The following is a 23,121-nucleotide window of genomic DNA, read 5'->3' on the forward strand; positions in this document are numbered from 1 at the left end:
ATATTAAGGAATATTTTTGATTTGTAAGGAAGGGAAGAGATGATGTGAAGATACACAGTATTGTTGCTGTTGATACACAATTGGACAAGTCAGTCTTGCCAAAAAGAGTTTTTATACTTCTAAGATGTTGAAGTCATAACATGATATGGCCTTTGCACTTTACTCCTAAATATGGAAGAGAATTTAAAGAGGAAAGAATTAGGGAAGAATACAGTAGAATTAGGACTTGTCAGGATACTGGATTCACCAAATAAATATATGTGACAAAAGTAGGGATCTGGGTTATTGCTGGAAAAGTCTCTGAAATAAGGTTGTCTCTGAAGAAAAAAAATCTCAACAGACTTAATAATTAATAACTAAAACATGGATTTGTTTACTAGGAGTATACCTAATATATTCTAACAAAACCAAACATAATCTCATGCCCTCTCTGGCATCTGTACATTAGTTTTGAACATCAGGCAATTTATCTTTAGACTAAAAATTAAACATTTGAAATTAAAATATACCTTATGAAAAGTGTAATTTATGACTGATTTCAAAGCATAAAAGAAAAAAAAACATTCAACTTACTGTTCTGCAGGAAGTCCAATCAATAACAATTTGTCATCTTCTTTCCAGTAAGCCACATGTACTAGTTTTTCATTTAAAGAAAGCGATGAGCTAGAAAAATCATGTCAGAAAGTCAATATATTCATAAAGATTATGAAATTACAAATAAGGGGTCTTATTCATATAATATTACATATGGTGTGTTTTATGGATAGCAGATTCCCCGAAATATGACTATGACACAGAGGAGGTAAGACATTATATGTAAATAAAATATGTATTTAAGTACATTATACATTTTTTCAGAACTATAATTTAATAATAGTCAATGACCAACAACATATAGATATCAAATAAAATTGTACCATGGAAGTTTTCTACTAAGAATTATGCAAAACATTTCTATACAGAGAACTTTCAGACAAGTTAACAATATTAAAATGTTTTAATGCTCCTGCTCACACATAAATAATACATTTATATGACATAATTAACCTTAAAAATCAATAGGAAAATCAGATCATATTTACTGAGCTTCGCCTTGGTGCAGAGGATTAGATAGACTTGGTCCATAGAATTTCCAGCTAGCAGGGACTAAATTAACTCCCTCATTTTAGGCTTTTGGAAACTGAAGTCCAGAGAAGTCCATGATTGCAGACAGATGGGTGTGTGTTTTAGTGTATTCTGGAATTAATTAATAGCCCAGCATACTGTAGTGTCTGTTTGTTGGATACTCGAGCTCTATAATACATTGTCACCCTTTGATACTGATGGCATTACTATTGCTCTAATTCTCCAAGTTCAATGTCTGGGAATTCTCCTTGGCTCTTCCCCTAATGCCCATCAGCTACAAGCTGACGTAGCTCCCCAACATCTCTCACGTCTGTCCCCTTCGCTCAGCTCACACACAGCCTTTAATCTTGTTCACACCTCTTGGTGGGACAAATGCTTTGTAGTTTTGTGTCCCCACTTCTGGTCTCTCCTTTCTTTATTCTCTCCTCCACACAGCTGCCAAACTGAAATGTTGACTACACAGAGCTGATTAAATATTCTCCTCCCTACATGAAAATTTGCTGGCTCTGTGCCAAGATAAGAATGAAATACAAAATCTTAAGATTGGCATGTAAATCCTATTGCAATCTAGCCTCAGTTGTCCTTTCTAATCTCACTTCATGATTTCCCTTTGTAGACTCTCAATACTAGTCAAACTAGCCTGTTAAATGTGTGTTATATGTGGTATCGGCTAAGAGCCAACTCAAAATGTAGTAGTTGGAGACTTCCCCCCCCGCCCCATTCTTTCCATTGCTCCTTTCCCTTTGACATGTCACCATGCTGGCAAGTTGGGGCTTTCCTAGAGGGAAATATTTTCAAGATCCGAGTTAAAATTTGTGAGTAACTTTAAGAGTCCTTACCTGTTTAGTTCCTACAAATAGAGCTCTCAGTAATACTTAATAAACAACAACCAAAAAACTAACCCAAACCAGCAACCAAACAACACATAATATTTATATAACATTCTGCCTATAAACCTGAATCACATCCTCCTTCCAATGTTGTCTATGTTGAGAGTGGTCATCATACTTAAAAGTCCTAGAGTAATAAATCATACATGTGGCCAAGACAACTCACAACTTGTGAACTGCAGCCTTCAATAACATCCCTAAGCAACTGCCCATAAAAGTTCCTTGATGACAATAGCTTCTCATTTATGGAAAAAATGCTTTTATTATAAGCTGAGCTCAACGATCAATTATCAAGTATTTATTAAGTACTTCCTATTGCCAGAGCACTATGAATACAAGTACAAAGAATGAAATAATATCTACTTGGAATGAACTTTCATTCTAGCGTGGGGAGATTTGGGGGAAGATGACTTGTGTTGTGGATCAGAACACTTTGTCACACATGGCATTTTAACTGATGCACTGATCTGCTGGTCTGAGCCTTCTCTGATGTTCTGATTTTATACTATTCTGCTTCTCAGCTGGGCTTGCTCCTAGAGAGCAATTCTATCACTGCTAGTTTCATACTTAGATGGTGCCTTTGGCTGAAACAGTGTTACAAACTTTAAGGAAAGGCAGCCTGCATCATATTGACACTGGCAAAGACCTCTCTAATTCAATTCCTGTGGCAGGGTTCTCCTCCTGCACTTCTCAGCCACAACAGGCACAATGGAGAAGAGTATCTTCTGGCTTTCCTTCTTCTCTCTTTCTCTCAGCAGCAAATTGGCAACAGAAAACAAAGCATATTTTCTGAATGTTCTTCTTAGTAAGTAATGCCAGGGAGCAAAGGACAGACTCCAGAATGTTACAGGCAAACAAGCCACCATTCTGTCAGAACGCTCAACAACTGTTTTTTCACAACACTGAAGATGACTTAGGCTCCAGAAAGATGAGCATCAAAAGTCACCACATCATCCCTCTCCCCGACTTCCATATAAGTGGTCCCCTGTCTCCTACATATAGAACCCTGCATAAGGTTACCCCCATGTGGGATGCTTCTCTCTCTCCCCTCTGCCTCAAGGACCCTCACTCAAGCTTCTCTCGAAGCTTCCTTCATGAACCTTTTCCTGGGTCCTTCCAGTTTTTAAGATTTTCTCATTGATGCTGACATTACTCTGAGTAAATAAATTGCTTCTTCTCCTAAATTCCTGGAGGGCAGAGATTGCTTAACTTTTGTCTTGCATCTTTAGTGCCCACCACAAGGCTCTTAGTTGCACTTAGTTGTTTACATGTTTTTCCACTTAAAAGATTTAACTCAATGGAGTGTTTACTAAGCACCAGTCCAATACCAGAAATAAACACATCATTTGTAACCGAAGCTCAGAGTGAACCATTTCAGTCAGCTATGAAGTCAAAAGGAAGGCTCCACGAGGTTACTAAGTTAGTGTGAGAGGAGAGAACAGAGGCTATGTGGAAAGCTTTAAGGGAGGAGAGATTAGTTTGAAGGGGGTGGTAGTTAGAGATAAAAAGCATTTCTTAAGAGAAGGCACTGTGCTGAGCACTAGAGACACAAATAGAAGCAAGCAAGACAATTTCTGCCCTCTAGGAACTCATAATTGAATGTGGTAAGACAACACACAAAGGGACTACAAAAGGGAGAAGGGAATGTACCCTCATAGTGACATGGAACAGTAACCTAGGAAATGGCAGGGAGGTCTGGTTCTGGGAGGAAAAGTCGAAATTTGACCTACTGGAGCCTGGTTTTCCAGGAACAGAGCCAAAATTCTGGGGGGGGGGCCAGGCATGAGGATGATGGCATGAGTATGGGTAGCATGGTATAGAGATGGTCAAATCATGAACTTAAAATAAGACTAATGTCAAACACTTTTTCTAAATTTTTTTCTAGATTCTAAAGAATGACACATAATTTTGAAAATGGTTTCTATTCTTAATGAGAGCAAGGGCTAGTGGCTCACCATGGAGATGAGGAGTCACATAAACAGAATAATACTCAAACTATGCTTCCCTACAATGACTCATATTCCTATGATAATTTAAAGATATGAAGTCAATATAATTTTATTAAAAATGAAATTTTCTTTTTTATTGTAAACCTGATAATCATGTATAAACATTTTCATATTTAAGAAAATAATGGAAAAAGTGCTTTTATGTGAAATAATGTACCTCTACTATGTACAACTTTTTAATAATAATAGCTGCTAACATTTGTATTGCACTTACTTTGTGATAAGTCCCAATTATTATTTCATTTGATCCTCATAACAATCCTGAGGAAGGTGCTATTATTGTTTTCATTTTACAGATGAGGAGATGTTACACAGAGATTAAGTGACTTGCCCCATGTTATAAAGCTAATAACTGTTTAGATTTGAATTCAAATTTTCCTGATTCTAGACCCAACATTCTGTCTACTGTGCCACCCTGTGCCTCTTGAAAATTATGTATTACATTTAACTTGGCAATAACAACACTACACTCCTTGTTTGTCATTGTTCCCTTCTTGACTTCCTATTATTCTCTTTGGTGTTTTAAAATGTTCCAATGTTATTTTCTTTCTTTTTTTGGCATTACCATCTTTATTCTGTCACTTCCTCAGTCATTACTGCCTTCCCACCTTCTGTCCCGAGATGCCTTCCCTTGTTAAAAAAAAAAAAGTATAATAAAGGAATACAAATAGATACATTGGTCATGCTTGAAGATATATGACTCATTCTGCCACCCATAGGCCATTATCTCTCTAAGAAGGGGTGAAAAGTATGATTTAATCACCAGTTTTCTGAGGTGATTTGGTAAATAAAATAACCTGACTTCATGAGATCTTTCAAGGTTGTTTTTCTTCCTAGCCAGAAACATGTACCTTCTCAATAGTAAATGCCAGGAGGTGGGCTTCTAGACCCCTTCTAAGATCCAGTAGAGGAGTTTATAATGTTATCCTAAAGGCAATAGGAGCCACAGGAGCTTTTTAGTCATTCAGAGAGGTGATGGATTCAATATGCAAAATGAAACATTTTTGAATACAGATCATGTGGGAATTTGGTTTTACTAAGCATAGATTACAAGGATTTGGGTTTTCTTTTGAATTGGGGGAGTTAGAAAGAGAGAAAGAAAAGCTTTTTAATAAAAAAATAAAATGAAAACTTAGAATATTGTATTCAATGTATAAACTGCTGATTTGGTTTGATTTACTTCATTGCCTCAGTTCATTTAAGTCTTTCTGGTTTTCTCTGAATCTTCCCCTTTCATCATTTCTTATGGAGCAATAATATTCCACTGCATTCTACAGCTACACTAATATCAAGCTTGTTTCCAATTCAGACCTGTGATACAGCAGATTTCTAGCCAGGGACATATACCTTCTCAACAGTGAATGCCAAGAGGTGGGCTTCCAGACCCCTCCTAAGATCCAATAGAGGAGTCAATATATTTTCCTAAAGGAAACAAAAGTCACAGGTGCTTCTGAAGAAGGAGGATGGCAGACCAGTGCATTAGGAATAACAATATGGCAGCTGTCTAGAAAAAGCATCGGTGATGAGGCTAGTTGAGAGTAGTTTGTTGGGTATGCTGGTACTCAGAAGGTGTGAGGAGTCAGTGTCTGTAGTAAATAGAAAGTCCTAGATCTGAGGGCTCAGGATTGAATCTCATCTTTGATGTTTACTACTGATGTGAACTTTGTCAAATCACTTACATTCCTTAGGTCTGAAAAGAGGAGCTTGCAAAAGGTAACCTTAGAGATCCACATAAACGCTACATCCTATGATCCTAATGTGATGAATCTGAAAAATCCTGGATTTCAATGAACTGGAAATAAATAGTGGAGAAAACACTAGACCTGAGTTTAAATTGGACAGTTCAGTTTTTTTCTCTGCAAAATGAAGACAGCTTCTGAAGTTCCTTTTGGCTGTAAATCACATAACTCGTTAATATTTAAAAGGTCTTCACAATGAAAGCTTCTTTCATGAAAAGACATTTGCAGGTATTTTTGTTAATGTGAGTGTTCTTTTATTGGCATTTTTTCCTCTGATCAAGACTAAGACAGACAATTTGCAAAGCAGAAAAAAATTTGCATGAAATATAAATTGATATTACCTGGTAACATGTGTTCCAGCTACATTTTCCAGCATGTCACAGAGGGTTAGAAATATTCCTCTTACACTTTTAAGTTTCTGAGATGCTTCAGATATTGGATAATGGTAAATAATTTCCTGCTGTATAATTAACAAGAATTAAAGACATAATCAGTAAGATTCAAAATTGGTAAGTCAGTATTTCCAAATAATTTTAATAGTCCCATATAAAACAGCTAAATGGTTACTTAATGCCAACAACTATTTTTATTCACATTAGACTGAAATTTCAGACTTGGAAATTCAATCTTTGTTTTTTATTATATTTCACTTAACACTTGGGCTCTCAAAAGGTAGGACAGGTATCTAACCTGGAATGGATGACCTGTGTGAGGGGTGTGTGTGTGTGTGTGTGTGTGAATCAGCTTGGTTTCTTTAGGAGAATGCCATTAACAGGTTGGCAGAAGGACCAAATTAATTCTTCATGAACTATTACTGAGTAGTAGAAGGCGCAGGACTGGTAGAGGGAATACCATACAATGAAATCACATGTATTTTAAGTATTTCAAACATACAAAAAAAAATTGACTTGAAAATTAAGTTATAGGCAACAAAACTGTATTATAATGAAAATGTGTTTACTAATTAGTGATAACTATATGGAAAGAATTCTAAATGAATTTTCAACTCTTTTTCAAGTCTAGAAAACATTCCTGATAAACATTTTACTTTTGTTTCTATATACATGCATTCTCATGGATTTGGCAAGAGGGGATTTGTCCCAGAAGCAGAAGGACCCAGGGGCATGATTTCCTACTTACAAAGCTGAATGGCTCACTTCTTAATAAGGACATGGAGTTGCCATAGCTCAGCCATCTTCTGAACATGGCAGTGTTATATACATCTTTCTCAGCTGAGATGAATATTAAAGGTGATATGACTACTATTTGCTGGCCTTCCTCCCTCCCTCTTATAGTAAAGTTAGTCCTAGTCTTCTCTTGTCACTATTCTCCCCTGCTCTCTCTTTCTATTGTACTCTGTGAAGAATTGCCTTCATTTGTAGTATGAAAATCTGGAAAAATTGTCAGATTTCTTGTGAAAAGACCTAATATTCACCTTGTCAATTCTCTGACCTATGCAATCTTTCCAGGCCTTAGGCTCTCCATTGTCATTGGCTAGATGCCCTTTGGGGTTCATTCCAGGTTTAATCCATGACTTTAGGATTTTATTCCTTCTACCTTCTGGGGCTCATGGAAACCCAGCTCTTCTCCTAAAGAACCCATATTTCTTGGTGCTCTTTCAAAGGCTGTGATACCCTTGACATTTAAGTGCCTCCCAATGCCAACTGCAGACCCTTCTGCTGCTACCCGCACTCAGCCACCATCTTTTCTTTAAGTTCACCAGATCCCTACTGTATTCATCTGAGGAACTATAGATCACATTTTCTCCCTCTTCCTCCCTAATAAGTATCTGGCAAGCTCTCAGTCTTCTCTTCTTCCCTCACATCTCTACACCCTCTAAATAGCCTTGCCTTCTAGGTCTTCATCCTTAGCTCTCATCTCCTCAATCTCTAACATGCCAGAACCATAGATGGGAACAGTCCTACCTTGGATACCATCCTGGAGCTCAAATAATTTTGTCCCAGACACTAGAATTCCTGGTAACACCTTGGATGTTCATATGTGACTCTTAGAAATCTTTCTGAGGATGAATTGATTCCAGGCGTTCCAGGGCTTCCTGATTCCAGGCCCAGTGTTCTAATCATTGCCCACCTAGTTGCTAAATGTGAGAAGTACAGGCACATGACAAATATGTTGCTGAATCTAAACACCCAGAATTTGGAAAACTAGGTTCAAAATCCCTCCTTAAACACTTAACTGGTTGTGTGGCAATGGACAAGTCATTAAACCTTAGAGAGCCTCAGTTTCAGTGTAAAATGGGGACAGTTCAATTCAGTTAGCACTGATGCAAAGTCTACTGTATGCCAAATAGTGTACAAAGGGGTACAAAGGAAAAAACAAGTGAATCACTTTCATGGAGTCCACGTCCTGCACCATCACTGTGGAAAAGTGGTTTGCCCACCTGGGAGTGGTACAGAATCTGACTGTTCCTGATACTCATCACAAGTAGAAGTGATGATACTGTGCAGGGATACAACACTTTATGTGTTTCAAAAGCACAAGTACTTTTTATGGAATCAAGGGACAACAAATCACAAATTTATTGATTCAGTGACATCCTGGTTGAGTGAGCAAGGATACCTGGAGAATACCTTTCTTTTGTGACAACAATAAAAATAAAAATAAATAAAACCCTTTCAGACACTCACAGAAAATTCATTTTGCAACATAACTTCTTCTTTCTTGTTTAGACTTGATCTGAGATTTTCTAGCTTTAAGGAACTCCTGGGTGAGGAAATTTCCTCTACCAATACAGCTTGGTTCCTTCTCTGCAATTCCTAGTCTTAGAGAGTTGCCTAGAATACTGAGAAGTCATTTGCCCAGGATTCCCCAGCCAGTGTGCATCCAAGGGAGGTCTGAACCCAAAGACTTCTTGGCTCAGAGGTCTGTTCCCTAACCACTCCATCACACTGCCTTTCATTTCTACCTGAAGCTTAAATAACATTATTAAATCCAGAAAGAAAATTATCGTGCTCTTCATAAAGAACAAAATAACCTTTTGTAGGTCACAATTTCCTTCAGTTTCCTTCAAGTTTCACTGGTTTTCTATTTCTTGGTTTGGTCTCTATGCACTAGATGTCATTGTGAGCACAGTATGCCAGCTCTTACATATTTATAAAGATAATAATGTATTTGAAACACATTTGTTTTAACATGTATTAAGTATTCTCACAATGTGCTATATTTTGGATGCACATAACCAAGTTCTGCTTAATAAATGATTTCTTGGAATGCTACTAGAATTTAAACCAGAATTATAAATCATCTTAAATGAGATTTTTTTTAACAGATGAATGTCACCCATGTAATGCTTGACTGAGAAAGAAGGATATGTCACCATTATCCAAAATGCTGAAAACTGATAAAACAGGAAAGCTACTATCTCCTCAAATTAGCGATGAGGAACACCTGCTGCAGACTAGTGGCCAAAGAATTTCATGTTAAAAAGGCAAAAAATATTATGAAAATTTTCATTAGTAACTAAAACGACCCTGCTATATTCTTTAGTAAATAAGTAATGCCAAAGCTTAGCAAAGGTAACAAAGACTTTTAGGATAATTCCTTCTTTCAAATGGATTAAAAGTCTCCTCATTAAAAGACTTGGCAAGTTCCACAGCCTTTAGCTCTTAGCCAATTTAATTAGCTGGGTTTTGAATTGCTTGTTAGTAGGGTGACAATTAGCAGATTTTCCACATTTGCCAATCTCAACAATGAAAATGCACCTCTACTAAACTTTGCTGTTGTGCCAGAGCCAAGAAGAATCTTTTCTTGATCTACAAATAAAATCTTCATGCTGTTCCTCTGAGAAACATCTATAGACTTTCCCATGGAAAGACATTCAAAGATGACAAAAGATCCTGGTCACATTTTACCTACCAATGAGTTAGAAAGTTTAAGGCTGTGCTTGCCAATCCCAGCTAGAAAATGTCTATCCCGCCTTGTATGTCTTACAATGAGAACTTTAGGTTCTGAGGCCCTCTCATTTCCAGAACACAAAAAAAGCCTAGTGAAAAGCAAGCATGAACAAATCCCTCCTTTATCATTTCAGTGATTAACTTCATCAGGATACAAAAAACAGACAAAATGAAGAAACCTTTCCTTCTGACCAACCTAATACTTCTGGCAAAGAAACATTAGTTACTCTCTCAGCCTTTCAATCTGGCAGGAGCAAAGAGGTGTCATTGAACTCAAATTGGACCATTCCAGTGGTTTGCTAAATAGCCCTTTGATGAAAAAATAAGATATGTGATATTTGTATAATAGTTATGAGATCAATACTATTATTTAATAAACAATAAGCAAATCAATTACTTGAAAGGATGAAATTGATTTTTATTAGTTAATGCTTCAAGCAGATAGGATTGACATTTATTTATGTCTCTGTTATGCCATATTGATAAAGTAAGACCTCGAGTTCCCTTTAATAGTTTACTCTTGCTGAAGGGGACCCTGGGTTTTCTAAGGCTATGCAAATTGAGCACTTATTTGGATGGCAGGTCAGGAATGGACTGTCATTCTAGGACGATCTAACTTCCCTAGTTCAGAGACTTATTACTAAGGTTGGCAACCAGGGAATGGATATTTTTGGTCACAGTATCTCATGCATCCATCTCCTAAGGCACAGAAAAGCTGTGATATGAGCTGGTAAGGACCCCTACACCAAGAAATTGTGGTTCCTTTAAGTAATGACTTGAGATGTGATGTGCTAAAAGGCTGCCTAGGCAACTAAATGTAGAGTTAAAAAATACAGGAAAATTCATGTCACCCTGAAGATAATTACAACCCAGAACTATCTAATTATTCACCTAGGACTGAAGATAAATGAAGATACCTTAGAATCTAAGCACTTAAATTTTATTATTGTTCTTAAGAATTAAGAACTCTGTTATACTTTAGGCTTTCTAAATTATCTATTTATACTATATCTGACCTTTTGTATTAAGGAGCCACTAAAAGAGAGATGAATAATCATGCCATCACTCATTAAGAAGGAGAGCAGATCATTGACATTATTAACCAATTTAAATTCCAAAGTTCATGTGGACCCTAATTCTCAGTTATTATATACTGTCTGGGTTCATTTTCTAGGCTTACAGGCTAGATGCTATTTTTCACCTTATGTGTTTTATTGGTTAGGAAAAAAAAATCCAACCATTCTCTCCAAATGTATATAAAGGCAGAATTCTGATTTATTCCTTTCTGAAAAGAACTCATCTTTGGGCCTTAGAGCTCAGGGCTCAATGCTGACCAGGCCCTCCCTTCTCCTGCAGGAGGTCCCTTAAGCCAGGCTTCCAATGAGACACCCAGTGGACAAAGAAGGTATTTATGCAATTAAGAAAATAAGAGTTCTGAATTTATTATGTATCTAAGAAGACAAAAAGGGCCAACGTAACAGAAGATTTGCAATTTCATGTACAATCTCTTCCTTCTGTTGCACAGTGTATTTGAAACACGGTTTATTTGGTATTTGTTAAGTCCAGAATGAATAAACTAAAGTAAAATGAAAAAAAATTTGTTCTCTGTGTCCTCCTGGTCTGTTACTGAAAGAGATAAAAAAGTCAATCTATTTCCAATGATTACTAATTTGCACTCTAGAAAATGCCTCTTGGAAAACTAATTCTTTTGTCCCTGGTACCTGGTCCAGTACACTTACCTCATCCTTCAGTGTCTCAGAGTCCATCTGGAGAGTGAGATACATGATGATGTGAGGGACGCTTTGGAGGTTCTGCTGAAGTTCCTGGACCTCTTCACCCCAGAGGAGTCTGACTAAGTCACTAGTGGTAGTTTGGGCCTTCTTCTGTTTGGGCTGACTGGCTTCTTTTTGCCTGGTCTTTGCTATTTCAAATGTCAGTTTCACCTATTAATCAAAATAACATTTTGATTTTTCAGCAGTTGTAGTTTCTATGAACATATGGTGTACAGATATGCATGACATGTATGCTGTTTGTATAATACACACAGGATGCATATAATTGATCATTCAGGAGCAGAAATTATCTGCTCTTAAAAGGCCCCATGCATAGGTCCATATTTCCCTACTATCAGGTATACTTTGCCTACAAAGTACAAGAACTAACAAAAGTTAACACTGGATTTGCATTTGAATCCAATTTTTCTGGGCCTTGCTTTCCTTTCTGGACCTTTGTTTCCTCAAATCTGGAGGTTAGACCAAAAGATTTTTAGGCTCCCATCTAGCTTTTTAATTGTAGTTTTATCCAACTTCATTCAAAAAATAAACAAAATAATCAGGGATCAAAACTAATAATGAACACTTTTCAGCTCTCCAGGCATCTTTTTAAAACTTATCGTTGGTAAAAGGTAGGTGAGGAAGAGGGAGTTGCCTTACCTGAGGGTTATATCAGGGAAATCAAGAATCCAGTCCCTATCCCTAATAAATTATATGTGATTCAGTAGTTTTATAACCACAAAACAATCAAAAACTAAAACAATTTCTACTAAAATAAAATATCTGGGAATAATGAGAGATTGTAATGCTTTCATTAAAACTCTGAAAGACTTAACAACTGTGATCAATATAATGACCCACCACAATTCTAAAAGACTCATGATGAAATACTCAGGATGAACTCTGATCAGTGCAATGACCAAATCCTCTAGAGAAACAATGCTAACCATTTTCTGACAAGAAGTAGTGACAGACTCAAGATGCAGAAAGAGACATACATTTTTGGACTTCACCAAAGTAGGAATTTATTTTGTTTGATAATTCATATTTGTTATAAGGATTTGGTTTTGTTTTGTTTTGTTTTTTTTAATTGGCAGGGAAGTGGGAGAGAAAGACGGTTAGGGATAGCTTTCTCTCTGCCCCTCTAACTCCACAAAATGAGTAGGGAACAGAAGGAAGGACAGAAGGAATCAAAAGCAAGCAGGACAGCTTAAAAGTTACATGCTGAATCTATTATGTATCTAAGAAGACAAAAAGGACCAATGTAACAGAAGATTTGCAATTTCATGTACAATCTCTTCCTTCTGTTGCACAGTGTATTTGAAACACGTTTTGTTTGGTGTTTGTTAAGTCCAGAATGAATAAATTAAAGTAAAATTTAAAAAAAGGCAATACCTTACGTAGAGTAAGAGGGGGCAAGTAGATTTTCTTAGAGTTCAGGATTAGGATGATTACAATAAAAGAAAGAAGGGAAAAAGCCAACTAGAGTAATAGCTTGGCTCTACTTCTGTGGTAAAAAGGTGTCAGAATGCCAGTGATTTCTGAACTAGGAATTCCCAGGTCTGTCTCAGTTTCTCTGCTCAGTTTTTCAGGTTCAAACTTAAAGTGGGGGCACACAGGGATGTTGGTGATAAAGTAGGGTGAGCCTTGTCTTGAAACAGGGAACTAGCAAAGGAAGGAAAGCATTCCAATTCTGGTGGCAAAAACTCAGATGAGGAAAAACAGTATATATGCTAGGTACTGGTAACTCTGAGAACAAAAGACAAGAGGCTGTGGGCATGGAAACAGAAGAGAGGAATTCCATTGGCTGGAGGAAGATCTGTGACTAAATTGATCACAAAAATCTCCTAAAAATCCTTAAGAAAAATAAAGTAGTTTTTTTATTTAAAGTTTTTTTTTTAATTTTATTAAATATTTTTATTTCATTAAATATTTTGAACAATTTAAAATTCATTCATTTTTTTCTCTCATTTTTAAATTAAAGCTTTTTATTTACAAAACATATGCCTGGTTAATTTTTCAACATTGATCCTTGCAAAACCTTCTGTTCCAAATTTTCCCCTCCTTCCCCCACCTCCTCCCCTAGATAGCAGGTAGTCCAATACATTAAATATGTTAAAATATATGTTAAAACCAATATATGTATACACAGTTATACAGTTATCTTGCTGCACAAGAAAAATCAGGTCAAGAAGGAAGGAAAAAAATTTGCGAAAGAAAATAAAATGCAAGCAAACAACAACAAAGAGAGTGAGAACACTATGTTGTGAACCACACTTAGCTCCCACAATACTCTCTCTGGGTGTAATTGACTCTCTTTATCACTAAACAACTGGAACTGGTTTGAATCATCTCATTGTTGAAGAGAGTCACGTCTGCCAGAATTGATCATTGTATAATTTTGCTGTTGCTGTGTATAATGATCTCCTGGTTCTGCTCAATTCACTCAGCATCATCATGTAAGTCTCTTCAGGCCTTTCTGAAATCATCCTGTTGGTCATTTCTTACAGAACAATAATATTCCATAATATTCATATACCACAATTTATTCAGCCATTCTCCAATTGATGGGCATCCACTCAGTTTCCACTTTCTAACCACAACAAAAAGGGCTGCCACAAACATTTTTGCACATGTGGGTCCCTTTCCCTCCTTTAAGATCTCTTTGGGATACAAGGTCAATAGAAACACTGCTGAGTCACAGTTTGATAACTTTTGGGGCATAGTTCCAGATTGCTCTCCAAAATGTTTGGATTCTTTCACAACTCCACCAACAATGCATCAGTGTCCCAGTTTTCCCACATCCCCTCCAACATTCATCATTATTTGTTCCTGTCATCTTAGCCAATATGACAGGTGTGTAGTGGTATCTCAGCTGCTCATCATTTCTTTTAATATAACAGTATTCTATAATAATCACATACCACAATTTATTTAGCCATCCCCCACTTGATGGGAATCTCCTCAATTCCAAATTCTTTGCTCTCCAGAAAAGAGGTGCTATCAATATTTTTGTACACATAGGTCCCTTCATTTTTTGTTTTTTAGCTTTTTTGAGACCTGATTTGGTATTGCTACATCAAAGGGAATTCATGGTTTTAAAGCCCCTTGGGTGTGGTTACAAATTGCTCTACAGAATGACTGAATCAGTTCATAACTTCACCAAAAGTGTATTAATGTCACATTTTCCTCACATCCCCTCCACCATTTGTAAAATTTCTTCTTTCTGTCCTATAAATCAATCTAATAAGTGTGAGGTAGTACCTCAGAATTGTTTTAATTTGCATTTCTCCAATCAATAGTGAGTTAGAACATTTTTTCATATGGCTATGAAGAGCTTTGATTATTTCATCTAAAAACCATTCTTACCTCTTTATCACTTAACAGTTGGGGAATGACTTATTTTTATAAATCTGACTCAGTTTTCTACATAGTTGGAAAAAAAAAGCCTTTATCAAAAAAATTTGCTTCAAATTTTTTTCAAGTTACTTTTGTTAATTGTATTCTCCGCCATACTATTTCTCCACCTCATCATTTATTTTGTTCTTTTCTTTCACCTTGTCCCTTTCAAAATATTTTGCTTCTGAGTACCTTAAATTCTGAAATTAGAGGGCAGATTGAAGGAGGGATAGTTCAGTTCTTCCAAGGTAATATGACCTAAGGAAAAGTGTTTACTACTTTCTTAGTCTGTGCTCTGGTCTGTTTGGAAATCACCACTGCTGCCAGTATTCAGTTGCCTTGAGGTCTGCTTCTGGTTTGCTGGGACCCATGCTGGTGGAGCCTGTGCTGGACTGGGCTCCACTCTCATCCTGCTGCAGCAGAATTTTCCTGATGACCTACTAAGTTGTTTTGGGTGGAAAATTGTTTCACTCTGCCTTTTTGTGGGTTCTGTCACAAATGATTATTTAGTCATTATTTAAAGATATTTGGTGAGGTTTAGGAGAAAGCTCAGGTAGGGTCCTTTTCTTTATTCTGCTATCTTGGCAAAGTTGTCTTTCTGGTAGGGTTTTTGGGTGAGGGATTTAGATAGGGAAGGTTTTACTAAATGGGGACAGACACAGAACCTAGATTTGCAGATTAATGACAAAAACAAAAACAAAAAACCAAAACAAAGTAATGATTTCTTAAGGTGCTACAATCCTAAAATGAATATCAACCTTCTTTAACTGCAGCCTTCACAAACCACTCAACCTCCTTTCTGCCTCAAAAGAGCCCCTTTTTTCTTAGCTGAATGGTGGGGTACAAAATGCCCTAATTTAGATTTGGGGAACCTAGGTTCAGAAACTTATTCCATGAGTTGGTCTTCCTCTTAGGGTCTCTGTTTCTTCCTCTGAAAAATCAGGAGACTGGACCAGAAGATCTCTAAAGGTCCTTCTGAGCTCTGAATCTATGATTTTGTGATTTCTCCTCATCCATCCAATACCATGAGCCCCAAACACAACAGAATCTTGATTAAGAATCTTCAAAGAATCATTCAAATAGCACTCCCTTTCTAGCTTGGGCAAAGTGGGTTCAGCAACCCAAGAATGTTGAAGTTTTGGGTGATTGGTTATATATAAACAGAAATTAGTGAATTGATTTCAAGTATAATTAAAACTTTTTTAAAAATCATTTGACAATGTGGCAGATATATGTATATTATGTGAAATGTATATATACCTCTCTATATACATACATTGTTATTTCTATATATACACATACACATACACGCACACACATATACACAGACATATTAAAAAAAAAAAGCTACGTATGGAGTCAGTAGATTTATATTTAAGATCCAAGTCTATCCTTTCTACTTGCATGATCTCAGTCCATCACAAAATCTCTCTGGGTCTCAGTTTCCTCAATAACTCAGATCGTAATAATCTCTTCATTTGCAGTGTAAAGTCACTCTACATGCTGTTCTGTTCTGTCAGTTTTTGCAATGGCTCTTATAAATCTCTCCACGCTTCTCTGAATTCCTTAAATTAAGGATTCTAACTATGATAAGGCCATGAGGGGCCCATCACACCACTTCCTTCCTCTTTCCTAGGTTTATAGAAGCCCCAAGAGTCACAACACAGTCAGCTGAAGCAGTAACTTAGGGAATCAGAGAAAATTAATTTGTTTTTTCCCCTGAGGCTGGGGTTAAGTGACTTGCCAAGGGTCACACAGCTAAGAAGTGTTAAGTATCCGAGACCAAATTTGAACTCAGGTCCTCCTAAATTCAGGGCTGGTGCTCTATCTACTGTGCCACCTAGCTGCCCCCCAGAGAAAATTAATGAAATTAACTGAATTAGCTTCAGCTAAGTAGCAGGATATAAAATGAGCCCACACAAATCATCAGCCTTCCTACATACTATCAATAAAATCCAGCCAGAAGAAACAGCAAACTATGAAAATGTATAAAATAAACACACAGGTGGAAGTCCAGCTATCAAAGGCACATAAGAATATGAATGAATATAATTATAAAGCATTCTTTAAAGAAAAAATAGGCGTGAATAATTGGAGAGATTTTAATTGTCATAGTTGGGTTGGGCTAATGTTAAAAATGACAATATTGCCCAAGTTACTTTGCTTCTCTAGAACTATTTAATATCTAACACAACTATGGCTGGAGCAAGAGTTCATGACCACACAAGGGATAGAGAGGATCTTAGAAGGATAAAATGGATAATTCGATTACACAAAATTGAAAAGCTTTTATCCAAACAAAATTAATACAAATGAAATTAGAAGGGATGCAATTATCTGGGGAAAAAGTCATTTCAGCAAGTTTCTCTGAAAAAGGTCTAATCTCCAAAGTTATATAAAAACCTGATTCAGTTATATAAAAACAAGAGCTAGCCTTCATTTGAAAAATGCTCCAGATCACTAGTAATTAGAAAAAGGCAAATAAAAAATAACTCTGAGGGCATACCTTATGCATAGCAAATTGACCAAAAAAACCTATAAAAAAGGAAAGGAAGGAAGGAAGAAGGGAGGGAGAAAAAGGACAAAGAAAGGAAGGAAGTAGGGAAGGAGGGAGGGTAGAAGGGCATGGAAAAATAGGCACCCTAATAATGTAGTGGAACTTTGAAGTAGTCCAAGCCTTCTAGAAAACAATCTGATTCTATACCCCTAAAGTCACTGAACTATACACAAAGACCACTGCAAGAACTAATCTAAGAAGATTAAAGAAAGAGGAAAGGATATATTGCGTACCAAAACATTTATAACTGGGTTGTTGGGTGATTTTTTTTTTTAGAGTGACAAGGAACAGAGTGGGTCCCATGCCCTCTGTCCCACTTTTTTGCTAGGCTTCTGGGATAGAGTCTTTTTCCTTTCTCCCTTGGTTTCTGGACTGGTTAGGAACACTCCTGCCTGCCTATCTGCTTGGATTCCAGATGTCCTAAAAACAACAAGGTCATCAATTGGCAGATACACACCATCTTTGGTTTTCTGAGGTTAATGGGCCATAACCTACCAAACTCTGCTCATGATTGGTAACAGGAAGGTAGGGGCCAGAACATACCCTGCCTCCTCTGTCCTAGGCGACCTTTCCTATTTCCTCATTAAGTTCTGCCCTGAGCCTCCACCACCACTAGGCTTATTCTAAGCTTGTCTTGGGAAATAGCACCTCCTTGCTTATATATGTCACAAAATGGAATGCTAGATACCTCCTCTGACACAGCAATGCAGCAGGTTGGGCAGGTAAAGCCTGTGCTGAAAACTCCCTGGTGGACTTCACAGTTATTTCGGCTAGTTTTATTCCGTAAGGATCAGCATACTTCCACCTCACTTACTCTAATTATCCTTGTGATCTCCATGTGCTCCTTCTTCACTTCAATCCATCTACTACACTAGTGTCAGTGATTTGCTCTTTCTTGGGTTAAGATAAAAATTTCCCCCTAAGAACTACTTTGACTGTATCTTGAAAGTTTCTCTATGTTATCTTATTGTCATTTTCTTTTCTTTAAATACATTAATTTATTATTTATTTCAAATACTCTTTTCTTTTTTAAATTTTGAGTTCCAAATTCTCTCCCTCCTTCCCATACCTTCCCATATCCACTGAGAAAGTAATATGATATTGATTACCCATATAAAATATATTTCCCTAATAGCCATATTTTTTAAAAGCAAAAAAAGAAAAAGAAAGAAAGGAAGTCATATTTCAATTTGCATCCAGAGTTCATTTGTTCTCTTTTTTTAGAAAAAGAGAGAATTTTTTCATCATGAAACCTTTGGAATTGTCTTGAATCATTATATTAATCAGAGTAGCCAAGTCTTTCACTCGATCATAATTTCAACATTGTTTTTACTGTGTATAATGATCTTTCATTGTTTTTACTGTGAATAATGATCTTTCAGTTCTTCTTACTCATATAAGTCTTGTCAGGTTTTTCTGAAACCCCCCTTGTCATTTCTCATAGCACTAATAGTATTCTATAATAATCACATGCTAGAACTTGTTCAGCCATTTCCCAATTGATGAATATCCCCTCAATTTCCAAGTTTTTGCTACCACAAAAAGCTGCTATAAATGTTTTTGTTCATATAGTTCCTTTTTTTCCCTTTGATCTTTTTGAGATACAAATCTCAAATGTTATTGCTGAATCAAAGAGTATACATAGGTTCACAGCCCTTTGGGTTTAGTCCCAAATTGCTCTCCAGACTGTTTGGACCAATTAACTTCTTCACCAGTGGTTCATTAGTGTACTTATTTTTCTCCTATTCTCTCTAGAATTTGTCATTCTGAAAGCATTTACCTCAAAACTGTTTTAATTTTAATTTCTCTGGTCAACAGTAATTTGGAGCATTTTTTTTTTCATATGGCTAGATAATTTTGATTTCTTCTTCGAAAACTGCCTGTTTATATCCTTTGACCATTTACAATTGGAGAATGATTCTCATTTTTAGGAATTTGACTCAGTTCTGCACTCAGTATATATTTAAAAGATGAGGCCTTTAGGAGAAACTTGATGTAAAATTTTTTGATATTACTTCATAGTCTATATTAACTTTTAGTATAATGTAGTTTCCCTAATCTTTTAATTAGATATATCTTTGCTTTGCTATGTTTGAGATTATTGTTACCCCTGCCTTTTTCATTTCAGCTGTAGCATATCAAATTTACTCCAATTCTTTATTTTTAACTCTTTGTGTTTTTCTGTTTCAAGTATGTCTCTTGTAAACAACACATTGTTGGATTCTGGTTCCTAATCCAGTCTATCTGCTTCTATTTTATGAGTGACCTCAATCATTATTTCTGTGTATTTCCCTCCATACCATTTTCTTCTTTCCTCTCTCTCTCTCTTTTTTTTTTTTTACTCCTATCTCTCCTTAAAAGTCTATTTTGCTTCTAAACACTGTCTCTCTTAACTTCACCCTCCCTCTTATCATCCCTACTTGTTCTTATTTTCTTTTCTCCTATTTTCCTATGGGGTAAATTACATTTCTTTATACAACCGAGTGTGTATATAGTTTTCCCTCTTTGAACCAATTCTAGTAAGAGTAGGTTCAAGCATTGCCCCACTCCAAATTTCCCCCATTACTGTGAAAGTTCTTCTTTGTGTGTTTTTTTATGTGAGAAAAGTTTCCTCATTCTATTTCTCCTTTCTCCTTTCTTATCCCTTCATCTTTTGGGGAGAGAATTCCAACATAATCAGTTCATACCTATGCCCTCTATCAGCATAAACTCCTTATAATTGCCCCAATAATGATAAAGTTCTTAGAAATTATATATATATATATGTATATACAGTTTAACTTTATTAATTCCTTTATGATTAATCTCTCATGTTCATCTTTTTATGCTTCTTTGTTTTGTTTTTGAATGTCAAATTTCCTATTCAGCTGGCCTTTTACTCAGAAAAGCTTGAAAGTTTTCTATTTCATTTTTAGACACATTCTTTTCCCTCGAAGGATTATATTGGTTTTTCTAGATAAATTATTCTTGGTTTTAATCCTAGTTCCTTTGCTTTTTAAAGTGTATATTCTAAGTTCTCAGATCTTTTAATTTGAAAGTCACTAAATCTTGTGTGATCTGGATTATGGCTTCATAAAATTTGATGTGTTTCTTTCTGACTTTAAAATACTGTCAGCTCTGGAATTTGTTTATGATGTTTCTGGGAGTTTTCATTTTGGGATTTTTCAATTTCTTTTTTATTCTCTGTATCTAAGATACCAAAACAGTTTTCCTTGATAATTTTTTTGATATATGATGTCTAAGATTTTTCTCTTTTCATAGATTTTAGATAGTCTAATATTCTTAAAAATATTTTTCCTAAATCTATTTTCCAGGTCAAATGTTTTTTCCCCCCAACGGGATGTCACATTTCTTTTATTTTTTCAACCTTTTGACTTTGTTTTATTAGTTTTTTTTTTTTTTTTTTTTGATATATCATGGAATCATTAGCCTCTATTTGTTTTAGGTGCTAACTTTTAAGGAATTATTTTTTTCAGTGAGATTTTGTACTTCAATTCTCCTTCTGAAGGTGTTTTTTTCTCTTTGGTGGATTTTTGTGCCTTATTTATCATCGATCAATTCTATTTTTAAGGTATCATTTTCATTTTTTTTACCTTGTTTACTATGACATTAATTCTCTTCATAATTTTTTTGCATCACTCCCATTTCTTTCTCTAACTTTTCTTTTATCATATTTTCTTTAACTTTTCCAAGAATTTTTTTTGGGGGTTGGATCCAAATAGCATTTTTCTATGAGTTTTTTTTTTTTTTTTTTTGGTAGCTGTTCTCATATGGCTATAGTCTTCTGAGTTTATATCTTGTTCTTCCCTGCCACCATATTATCTTTTTATGGTCAAATTCTCTCATTTGTTGTTGTTTGCACATTTTTGTTTCTTGAGGTTAAAGTTGAGCTCTGTTTGCCTGAGTGGACATCATGCCAAACTTTAGGCTTTTTCTTGCTGTTGTTTTCAAAGCTATTTCTGAGGGTCTGCAGGTTTCTGGTGCTTCCAAGTCGGTGTGATCCTGGGACAGGTATAGTCACTAGTCTTTTAGTCTCTGCTCTGGTTTTTATAGAAGTCATAGAGACTAGCACTTCTCTCTGCTTTGGAACTGTGACCAGGGTCTCTGCTCATGGGACTTACCCACCAGTGCTCCTCTCTGACCTGGTATTGTTGTGACCAGAACTGCATATGGGCAATTGAGTTGCCAATCAGCAGTGGCTATGTCCAGTGAAAGCAGAGTAATCTCTTTATGACCAACTGTCCTCCCTCCTTACCGTCTCTGGCCTGAGAGCTCCCAAAGCTTCTGCTGTGACCACTGTGGCTGCCATCATGTGTGTAGGCTCCAAATAGGCCTCCATGCTGGTGCCACAGATTTCTCCTTCCAACCTCTTAAGTTTTCTTAAATGGAAAAATGTCTCATCCTGACTTTTTGTTGGGTTGGCCACTTCAGAATTTGATTTGAGATGTTATTTTAAAGTTATTTGGAATGGAATGTTTGGAGAATTCAGCTGGGTGGCTGTCATCTTGGATTTCTCACTGTCATTTTAAAAAATAAAATTATTGGGTTTTTTTGCTCCACTAATTCTTTAGGATTAAAGTATTTAGTCTCCATTTAAGTTTAAATTCATTCTTTAAATGTGTTTTATTGATAATAATTTTCTTTGTGTTGTGGTAAATAAAAATATGTTGAATATTTATGGTTTTTTGCATCTGCTTATAAGCATGTGGTTATTTTTTTTTTTTGTAAGGATGCCATGCAGAAATGGAAAAGATATATGCTCTTTTTGATTCCATTTCAGTATTGTTAAGGTAAATCATAACCAACTTTTCAAAAATTCTTAATTTCTTTGTATCTTTCTATTAGACTTACATAAGTCTGAAAGGCATAAAATGAAGTCCCCAACTATCTGTTATTTTTCCTACAATTCAATTAAAATTTCTTTTAAATATATGCTGGCAGTTAATGCATATGTATATTACTAATCTCTCTCCCTCTCTCTATGTATATATATATATATATATATATATATATATACTGATATTATTTCATTGTCTTTGGTATCTTTAAGCACATTGTGATTGCCTGTTTATTTCTTTTAACCCTATTTTTATTTTTGTCATGTCAAGATCATGATTTCTACCTGTATTTTTCTGAGTTCACCCAAGGCATAATACATTTTTCTTATTTTAACTCTATGTGAATGTTTCAAGTGTGTTTCTTGTTAGGTTCTGGTTTCTAGTTCATTTTGCCACCCTTTTTTATTTTATTGATGAATTCATCCCATTATTAATTGTGTATTTTTTTGTTATACTATTTACTTATGTATTTTTCTTTCTTTGTTTCTCACTTCTCGTCACAAAGAAGATGCTGATTAAAGAGGAATGATTTGTTTCTGTTCCACTGTTTCTTTGACCAGATTCTGATCCTTAACTTTTAAAAGATTGTTTTTATTCTTTTTTCTTGTTATACATGTACATTAATTTTAATACACTTTTTTTATGAATCCTGTTAGGAGAGAAAAATCAGAACAAAAGGGGAAAATCACGAGAGGAAAAAAAACAGAAAAGAAAAAAAGTGAACATAGCATTATTGATTTACATTCAGTCTTCAGAATTCTCTTTCTGGATGAAGATAGTGTTTTCTATTCAAAGTTCTTCATAGTTGATTATCACACAATCCTATTGTTACTATGTATAATGTATTCCTGGTTCTGCTTCTTTTTTTTTTTAAAATC

The 23,121-nt window shown here is 35.7% G+C and overlaps 1 protein-coding gene across 2 annotated transcripts in view; it reads right to left on the reverse strand.

Moving 5' to 3' along the window:
• Window positions 1-23,121, reverse strand: part of INTU (inturned planar cell polarity protein) — a 105,151-nt gene that overhangs the window by 37,851 nt on the left and 44,179 nt on the right. For both annotated transcript variants that reach the window (XM_074275550.1, XM_074275549.1), the window contains exons 4-6: window positions 11,417-11,620; window positions 6,105-6,223; window positions 574-663 (exon numbers count right to left, since the gene is read on the reverse strand). In XM_074275550.1, coding sequence (XP_074131651.1) covers window positions 574-663; window positions 6,105-6,223; window positions 11,417-11,620 — 413 coding nt within the window. The remainder of the gene's footprint in view (window positions 1-573; window positions 664-6,104; window positions 6,224-11,416; window positions 11,621-23,121) is intronic.

This window comes from Sminthopsis crassicaudata, chromosome 6 (assembly GCF_048593235.1).
Source record: "Sminthopsis crassicaudata isolate SCR6 chromosome 6, ASM4859323v1, whole genome shotgun sequence".
NCBI classification, from domain to species: domain Eukaryota; kingdom Metazoa; phylum Chordata; class Mammalia; order Dasyuromorphia; family Dasyuridae; genus Sminthopsis; species Sminthopsis crassicaudata.